A 10127-nucleotide genomic window follows, 5' to 3' on the forward strand; every position below is an offset into this window, starting at 1 on the left:
AGTATCCAATTGTTATACTCTTGTTCGTAAGTATCATGATTGTGTCTCTTAGTGTGATAGCTAACTCGTCAATGGGCATGCTTCGTAACCCTTAACCCAGTTACTGAATGACTCAAAGTGGATTTTATGAATGTAATCACACTTGATGTCAATATTAAATTTGCACCTCATGCACAATAATGAGTGATATGTGTTCAAATACTCACCAACACTTGGATCAGCTTCCAAGACCTTTTTCATGTGGTACTAAAAAGAAGTATCCTTGTAAGCCTTAGCCGCTAGCCACATGTGACCAAAGACATCACTTTGAAACTTTTTGACAAAGTTCTATATAAATATATTGTGAATGTACTTTCCTATCACTTTCAATCATTCATTTAACTCTTGTTCAATGCCTCACGAAATAAGTTATAAATTCACTATTAATTGGGTCAATTATTTTATTTGGTCCCTTCTAAATAATCATTTTTGCTAAGCATCACTCTCACCGAGGGGTTGCCTCAATCTTAGAGGACATTGCGCTAACTAGGATAAAAAGTGTCACAAACTCAATCTTAGAGGACCAAAAGTGAAATTTCCTATTTTAAAAAATACATGCACACTCATGAGTGTTCCTCATAATCAGAGACGATATACGATATATTTTTGCATCATTGCCAATTTATATGGAGTGCATGATGGCATTAAGTCCATAAAACACGTCTATTTCTTCAGCCATATAGTTAGTTTCAACTGTTGTCACATTATTTGAAGATGACTATAGTATGAGAGTGAAATTGAACCAGGTGTAGGTAATTGGTCTGCCAATTTGTGCATCCTTTTCAACATCTAATCTTCATCAGGGATTCATGGACTTCAGTGATCTTCTTCTCACATTGAGATGACCGAGTGAGACTGTACCATCTCCTTGATCGTTTGAGCACAATCAATTCCATCCGTCTGAAAAATTCAACATGATTTATTTAAATAATATAAATGATTGCTAATATTGACACAAAATATTGTGAAATATGTGCACACAAATATTAATGCACGTGTCCAACAACTTCCGGTGAATCAATTTTCAGGAACCCAACTTAATCATATTAATCCGTACTCAGAATATTGGATTACAACTTGTAATTCTTGTTTGTTCTTGATCGCTCGCGGATATTAAACCTTTGCGTTCAGGATTGCCATGCCTTTGGCATCGTCGGTGACCTCTAGGGGATTGGTCTAGCGGTTTGCAAGATACATCGGCTAGTGTCCGGCATGATCGGATGATCAAGGTTGATTTTCGTTCAAAAGAAGTTTGTCACAACGAAATATCGGGATACCGCTACCTCATATAAACAAATAACAAGAAAGTTGGTGTATTCTTCGGGAAGTTGCAGTCTAGCTAGATGACTTTTTCTAATGGGCACAAACCTTAGGATCAATCCCGACTCTTTTCCAAATTGAAGCATGAAAAAAACCCTAAGCGAAAACTCATTTAAATTGGCCCTAATTAACCATGGCCTAACACATGAGATAGCCCTCCCAGTTCTTCTTTAAGAAATAATTCATCCCTAGGAAACACTAGCAACACATACGTGCAAATGCATGTGTTCACAATCACTATGTCGCAATGCAAGCTCATGCAACTACATACATAGTAATATGAACGCACAACATGATCAAGCACAATTGTCAAATATGATACACAACATGTTTTTTGGTAATATCCTTAGAATAATGATCTAGCTATAGCGATTCATAAAAAAAGTATGGTAGATCAAAAAATTGAAATAAACACCAATAACAATTATCTCTCATAGAAAAAAAATCTCTACCAAAATTCTTTTTAATTAGCCGACATCCTTCGTTCCCTCTTTCGCAACTTGATGTTTTTCTATGTATTGCGATGACCTAGGTGCAGAATGCCAAACCCACACAAGCTAGACTAAGTCCATATGTTTTGAAGAGCGCTAAGAGCCACACACCTCATGAAGAGAGAACCTATAATATTTGGAATGGACCTTGTTCGGGGATGCACACCTCACAAGACATGTTCTCAAACCCATGCTAAATTGACGAGGAACAAGATGAAAGCACGAAGTGGCAAGTTATGAGATTTGGGTCCATATTGGTAGACCACTGGAGTCATTCTAGGAGATCAGTGGAACGATGAGACATTTTTTCAACATGGCACCGTCTCCACCACCAAAGCACACAAACCTAACAAATAATGCACCCAGACTAAATATCAGATGATTCATGGTTGTCTTGCCTCTCGTCTCTATATTAGGTATCCGAGACATATGTAACTTTTGAAGATTTAAAGTTGAACGATTCTTCGTTGGTGGTTAGGGTTTATTCATGGCATCTCTGTTAGACGACGCATGAAAAAAGTAGATCAGAATGTCTTTTAGGGTAAATCAAATTTGAAAATATTTTCCAAAACCTAGTAATGTTAGACTACAATTTTTTACACAAACCTTGAACTCATGCCTAAAATTCATGTTTACTGTTATTTCTCAATGGGTTTTAAGGTGGCGTTTGGTTGTGTGGCTATCCACCAGAGGGACAGGGATAGCCAATTTTTGAAGGGATGCCACTCGTTTGGTATGGAAGGGATGAGGGATGGGGATAGCCAGATTCGAGAGAATATTCCTCTAAAACTTGGTTGACGAGAGTCGCGAGAATTTCGCGGATGAGGGCAGCCCCCACGTGCACTTGCGCGAAACATTTTCTTTTTATCTCACCCCTCCACGAGCGAGCAGAGTCCTGACCTAATCCTCACCTGTAGCTCATGAACACACGAAGCAGCGGCGTTGATTTGGATCGGGGCTGCGGCGGCCGGGAATAACGAGCTCCGGCGAGCGCGTGTGACGGGGATGGGAACAGGTTTGGCAAGCTTCTTTGTTCTCTCTCTATATGCAGTTCCGTTGGATCTTCTTCACGTCTCCCTAACAATTCCTTATCCCTCTCGTTTGTTAGCTAGATTATAGGAATTTGTTCACGTCTCGCTAACAACTATCCTTAGCCATTTCTCATCCTTCCAACCAAACAATCAAAAGCGGTTATCCAACTCCTTCAATTCCTCACAACCAAACGACTGAAATTGGCTATCCTCAACCATGTGGTTAAGGATATCCTCAGCCAAGTCAACCTTGCCCACGAACCAAACGCCACCTAAATAACTCATGGCTATTGCCTAGAAAACATATATAACAGATTCCTATTATGTGTGCCTTTGTCATAATCGTCCAACGCCAAAAAGCTAAAAAGTGAAACACAAACACATTGAACGGGGTTATAGAACAATAAGATGACATGAAGATTCTCTTAGTTTTCTAATGAAGTACAATACTCCCTCCATTCCATAATGTAGTGCGCCCATGCTTTTCGAGATTCAACTTTGACCAGAAATTACACCAATAATACATAAATAATTTTACTGAAAAATTATACCTGTGAAAACTTCTTTCGAATACGAATTCAAAGTTATCTGTCATGCTCCTGCCGCAGTCGCCCATGTTGGTTAAATTTATGGTCAAAGTTAAATCTCAAAAAGCATGGGCGCACTATATTATGGAATGGAGGGAGCAAAAGACAACTCCCGAATCTACCAAGTATAATAAATCAATCTACAAAGTGTTAGAAATATGCCATATATGAAATTATAGAAATGATTATATTTCTTTGCATACATGATTTATTAAGTGTTCCTCAAATAATATCATTTCCATTGATTGGCAACTATGTGACTTGTTTGCAGCAACTCTATGCTTGAACGATTACTCTACACTTGTTCTTTGTCGGAAATCATATGAAGACACAAATAAATAATACACTAGCACATGTCAATAGATCCGATATTGTTTTATAACATGTTGATGACATGTTTCGTAGGACATGGACATAGACATGTAGAGCCAATAATATGAACACATGTTAGGAACATGGAGTTGGAAAGGACCAACTTAAAACATTGCGGGGTTGCTTTCTAATTTGCTCTTGTAATGTGTAACTATGTCAATAGATACGATATTATCACATGTAATTGCGATGTCTAGTGAATTACTTATGGGACACCAAATGCTATGATGTACTGGATCACTATAAAGTTTTCTTTCTTATTTTTCGTGAAGCATGTTCTATGGCATGGTCAGTTAAGATGGGGTTTGTCAATCTCTGCAATGGGATAGATATCTCTAGGTCCGTCGGTTGGTCACGTCTTGTAATTCATGTCCGCACTACTTAAATTACAGAGTTAACTTGATATAGGATTCTGAGTCATGTGATCGAGAAAAAGTGGTTCAACCCGAGCCTGAAAAATATTGTGTGTGTGTGTGGGGGGGGGGGGGGGGGGGAGGGGGGGGAGGAATTTTCATGTAACATTGTTAATTAATGCTCATCTGTACCGTCTTTATGTCTCCTTCTAGGGACATTTACCAACTAGTGACTGAGTAGGAATACTCCAATCATATCTAATAATGCAAGAGCCTATGTTTATCACACTTAAGTGGTCTGAGCCTAATTTGGGTTACGATCAGAGTTAGACTGAGCATTGAGTCATGATGGATCTCCACTGTAGAATTTCATTACGGAAACATCTATATAAGTATAAGAATGAGGCAAGTGTTTTAGGTTAGCAAATTTGGAATTCCCATAAAGCAGCCTTCACTTCTCCTTCACTTCTCCCATGCTCAAAGTGTCACGTCCGGTTATAACAATTTAGGCGACGGACGCTCCATCCCAAAGATGTGGATACCTTAGAGGCATTGCGGACGTGAATGTTGGATAAAACATTTTTGGGAACTGTTAGGAGGAGATGGCAGTACGACTACCGTTTCACCAATGCTCTACATTAACTCTACTTCTGCAACAGCTTCACAGTAACCGCATTATATAGAACTACAACATAATCTGTTTTATGAGGATATTTTTTATTTGGGCTAGTGTAGTCTATCCCGTTTTCCTTCACCAAGCACATCAAGAATCCCAATGCACGTCTTACGATAATAGTTGACGTACCATATGCCGTCATCAATTAGGAGGTGACGTCACCCTAAAGATTTCCAGAAAACTCAATGAAAGAGATAGGAGCAATCATTTCGTTTGGGAAATCTAGAGAACGATAGGAGAAATTAATTAGAATGGAAAGGGGCAAATCATGGGTGGTTACCTCGATGAACATGTTGTGGACAATGTTGTCGGCCACGACGGTCACACTTGCCGTGATGACATTGAGACAGAGCGACTCGAGCACCCCATACACCTTCGCCATGGCCTCCTGCGCTTTTCTATGTCTCACGTTAACCACTGCCAGATCCTCCGCCACCTGCGTCACCTCTAGCTGCACAACTTGTCAAGTTATATGTTTATTTAATGGTCATTCAGTTATATGATTTTCACAGTGTTGTTACATAAAGTTGCCCCACATTTGCCCTATGTCTCAAAACTTCTCATTGTCTAAGACATGGTGCATGCATAAACATAAGCTCTAGAAATAATTAATCAAAACAATATCTATCTTTTTGTGCATTTTAATACTTCTTTACAAGCCTCTTGAGATTTTCAATAGAAACACTAGATTCAGAGTTGGTTACTACTTGATTTAATTATTCTAGACTTCTCCTACCAAACCCTGCATTAGGAGTGTCTGTTCAATTAATTCTCTTAATATGATTGCATGTTAATACTATGTTGGTACTACATTTGAGGTAAATATTGTAACAACTGAAGTCAACTAGAGTACCAACTTGCTAATATACATGTTTCATGTGTGTGGTCCACAAATGTTGCCTTCTCACTCTCGTCATTTTCTTCTTATTTCACATGGTAGATTCGCAGAATCCGTATATCTAGCAATGACGCTAGCTCAGGTGATGAATCCAAGATCGATGTGACGAATACATACTTGCCAACAAGCACATGAATACAACGGCATGCACACAACAACCTAACTTTTGTCAGATATTTGTAAAAGTGAAACTAAAACTGCCCAAAATGGCATTTCAATAGTTTAACTACTCCCTCCGTTCCTTTATCTAAGGTGCATTTTTTCCATCTCGGTGACCAAGGCAGCAATTTTTGGAGCATCTGGGACAATACTACCCCTGGTATTAGTTTAGCGTTGGAAATCAATTACGTGAGTCTCCACTGATTTGGCCGCTACATGCAGATATGCTGCCGCCCTTGCATGGCACATGCAATCCGCGTATCCCAACAAATCAGGGATGCAAATAATTGTCTTGCCTCCTATACGAAAATGAGTGCCATGTGTTCACGCGGCCATCAGAAAAAGGGAGGGAAGTGACTTGGCGCCAAGACAATGAAGATTTTAAAATGTTTTCGTGTACAAAATGAGTCAACTCCTCCTGGTTTTCTTCATTTCCCCCTTCTTTCAGTACGTGGCCAACAAAAAAATGGTTGATCTAGACTTGCATCCGGCACCTAATTGGGATTCAATAGAGGAGAAACAAAGACAGTGCCTGTGATCTTGGATACGACTATGATTGGCTAGCTTCCGATGACTCCGACGACGGTATGTTCTTGTGCAATCTCACCTTTTTGCAGTAATAGCGGGATAATTTTTTCATTGCGGGCTCCATGTAGAAGTTGAGCATGCGCTCCATGACGGCAATGGACGCCAGCATGATCGACTTGATGCCAGCAAAGAAGCCGACCATGAGGCAGACCTCCTTGAACACACGCGAGGTGCTTCTGCCGAGCACGGGCGACTTGACGTACGCACGCCGGCGGAAGACGCGGGGCCATGCGGACGCGGGCAGGGCCAAGGCGCCGGCGGGCGCGGACGCGGGCACGGCCACGGCCAACTCGCCGGCGGGCGCGGACGCGCGCGAGGCCAACATGCTGACGGACGCGGCCACGCAGTGGATGCAACGCAGTCTTCACAGGTACGTACTGTATGTATTCCATATTCCTTGAACCAGATCATGTACTCCGGAGTACTTAACCCGTTGTGTCACCATCTCTGCACAGGTCGATCGCCGAGGCGCTGGTGGACGAGGCCACGCAGAGGATGGAATACAGTGCAAGCCGCCGGTGAATCCAGCGGAGTATTTCAAAAAGTGATTTCAGTTTTTTCACTATTCATAAAAGGTGATTTCAATAGTTTCGGTATTTCAAAATGCAAAACTGAGACCGTTTTAAAATATATTTAATGTTGTTGTTTCAAATAATGATATCAAAGGTTGCACTATTAAAATGGTGAAAAGAAAATGTCCAAAAAGTGATTTCAATTATTTCACTATTCAAAACACGATTTCAATTGTTTCATTAATTCAAAATGTGATTTCAAATTGTTTCACCGTTCCAAAAAATACGAAAACTTAATTATGATACCTTGTGAACCTACTTATTTCAGTTATACACACGGGAAAATTACCATATTGAAAAATATTATATTCCCATTTCTGTTAAATTTCACAAATATTAGTTTCACACAATAAAATAAGCATCTTGCAAACACTGAAAGTTTTTTCATATATGAAAAAAATATTTTTCATTTTTTAGGATATATTACAATTATTTCAAAAAACCAATTTCACTAACTTAAAGAAACTAATTTCACTCAATTTAACCAAAAAATAATAATCAAAAAGCCCATTCCAGTCATTTCAAAAAACTAATTTAACTCAATTCAAAAACTTATTTAACTAACTTGAAATAATCAATTTCATTCTCTTAAAAAACTAGAAGTTCACTCGATTGAGTTCTCTCATTTTTTAAATTTATTTCACCCAATTCAAACAAATAATTTCACTTGTTTCAAAACCATATTTCATATATTTAAATACTGATCTCACTTAATTAGATAGTTCATTCATTTTCGAAAAGCGGATTCCCCTTATTTCAAAACACTAATTTCACACGTTTAAAGAACTCATTTTGCTGAATTTGAAAAACTAGTTTCAATCATTTGATAATTTATATCACTCATTTCAAGAAACAGTTTCACTCATTTCAAAAACTGATTTAGACATTTTGAAATATTGATTTGACCCATTTAAAAATCAATTTCTACAATAAAAACATATTTAATGCATTTCAAAAATCTGATTTTTCTCATTTAAAATTTGGTTCCACTCATTAGAGTAACATATTTTTTCTCATTTCAAAAAGGTGATTTCACTCGGTTTAAAAAACTAATTTCATATTTCACTTTCAGTTATATTTCACAAATAACAGTTCCACACAATGAAATAAGCAGCTTCACAAACACACTAAAATATGGATCTTATGTACGAAAAACATATTTTTTGTATATTTTCAATAATCGATTTCACAAATTGAACTGAAACAACTTAAATTAAACTTGTTTGAAATATATTGGAAATTGGTCATGTTCTCAAGATCTTATATCTAGAGTCATGTTCTCAAGATCTTATATCTAGAGTTCAAATATATAAACAAATCACGAAAGAATGTTTGGTTTTAATGTTATGAATATCCTAAATTATCAAAAGTAAATAAAAGTGATGGATTATGAGAGGAAGAGGGGAGAGATAATTTAGAGACAGGCATGTCCTAGTTTGTAGTTGAGTGAAAAAGAGAGACACGACTGTCCAAATATGAAAAAAAATCAATTTCACATTTTTGAAAGAACCGTCTATAAAAGTACATGATTTTGTTCTGATATATAACCATCAATTTCACATGTTGGGTGGGAATGTCCTCGCTCGCCACGTCTATAAAGTATACAAGTACATGATATTTTTTTTGTACAAGCCATATAAAAACGTATTTCATGATGAATTTTAACACAGATCTCCTAAACATCTATAAGTACTTGTGTATGTTTTTCAGATTTTTTTGAAACTTAAAATGTTGATTTTTCAGTGTTTGAAAATAAAGGGCTCCATGGAGCCCTAGCGCAAAACATCCACTCTCACTTTCTTTGCTATCACATATCTCTCTCACCTCATTCTCATTCCTAACTCCCTTTCAGCCCTCAGCGACAGATGAATGCATAATTACCTCGAGGATTTGGACGGGATGGGTGGCAGGGGAACAGATGGAGGAGGCGGAGGTAGTCCTCCTAATCTTCCGTGGCGGGGAGCCGATGCCGTCGTCCACGGTCGAATCCGCCTGGACCACGGCGGCGCCGCCGTCGGTTCCGGGGGCGGCGAGAATCTGGCGCTCCTGCTCCTGCAGCTCCTCGATGTAGGCGATGGCGTCCTGGATGATGGAGGCCTTGTTCATCTATCATCCGTCGCATGCACAAGATCAAATTAGACCGCAGCATAAACACCACACACTACTGCTCTTCCTGTAGACTGTAGTTGTCCGTAAATCAAACCTTAGTGATGTTTGGAACGACGCCGCGAATGGCGTAGAGCTTCTCGTTGAGCCTCATGCGCCTGTCCCTCTCGTTGAGCATGTTCCTGCCAGCCCACCTCCTCGTCAGCCCCGAGCTGGCGCCCTCCGGCGAGCTCATCGAGTCCTCGTACAGACATGACAGAGAGTCCTCAGCCGGAAGGTGCATGCTGCAAGAATCCATCCAACTCCAACTGTTACTTAAGAGTACTAGGCAACGTCGCCGCAATATCAAGAAGCAGATCTACGTCGCAGAGCTCACCTATCTGCGTCGCAGAGCTCGAAGAAGCTAGGCGTCTCCCAAGAGAAATCCAAGCTCACCTCCATGTCGGACTCCATTGCTCTGCTTTGCTCTATCTCTCTCTCTCTCTCTGATATTTATTCTCGTGCATGTGTCTGTTCTACGTCGCTGGGCAGCGGGGCATGCATGCATGGGCTGACGTGGCGATCGAGGCCACCATATCCGGATGCCACCTGGCGGCCTGCCGACCAGCAATTGGCTGGTTTTCTATTTTCGGATTGCTTCCCCATAAATTACAGATCGAATCTGAAACCGTGTGCTCATATCACCGTTTAATTTGGGTCCATGCACTTTGGCGCCTCGCGTGGCCAACCAAGCACCGCTCGGTTCAAGCAAGAAAAGTCTCAATACATTCAGACATTCTGCTGTCACTTTTAAAAGAAGATAAATGAAGATATTTGTGCACGCATTCTACAATAATATTCCCTAAAATTTCAGTAAAAACAGCACGAGCATAGCAGATTTAGACATTTCTTGGGTTACAGTCAAGGCAAAACTTCAGTGAGCTAGACAAACATTA

The 10127-nt window shown here is 39.6% G+C and overlaps 1 protein-coding gene across 1 annotated transcript; it reads right to left on the reverse strand.

The window, feature by feature from the left end:
- Positions 1-611: 611 nt before the first annotated feature.
- On the reverse strand, positions 612-9725 carry LOC109762646 (transcription factor BHLH6). Its single transcript, XM_020321518.4, has 5 exons — positions 9569-9725; positions 9290-9476; positions 8968-9192; positions 5150-5320; positions 612-939 (listed from the first exon to the last, which is right to left on the reverse strand). The coding sequence occupies exons 1-5, from the start codon at positions 9643-9645 to the stop codon at positions 871-873; spliced, it is 729 nt and encodes a 242-aa protein (XP_020177107.1). The 5' UTR covers positions 9646-9725; the 3' UTR covers positions 612-870.
- Positions 9726-10127: the final 402 nt, after the last annotated feature.

Source organism: Aegilops tauschii, chromosome 4, assembly GCF_002575655.3.
Source record: "Aegilops tauschii subsp. strangulata cultivar AL8/78 chromosome 4, Aet v6.0, whole genome shotgun sequence".
Lineage (NCBI taxonomy): Eukaryota > Viridiplantae > Streptophyta > Magnoliopsida > Poales > Poaceae > Aegilops > Aegilops tauschii.

Coding starts and splice junctions, on each gene's coding strand:
- LOC109762646 (XM_020321518.4), bottom strand. CDS start 9,645: ATGGAGTCCGACATGGAGGTGAGCTTGGATTTCTCTTGGGAGACGCCT. Junction 9,477..9,568: donor GAGCTCTGCGACGCAGATAG/GTGAGCTCTGCG, acceptor GGATTCTTGCAG/CATGCACCTTCCGGCTGAGG. Junction 5,321..8,967: donor ATCCCGTCCAAATCCTCGAG/GTAATTATGCAT, acceptor CAAGTTGTGCAG/CTAGAGGTGACGCAGGTGGC.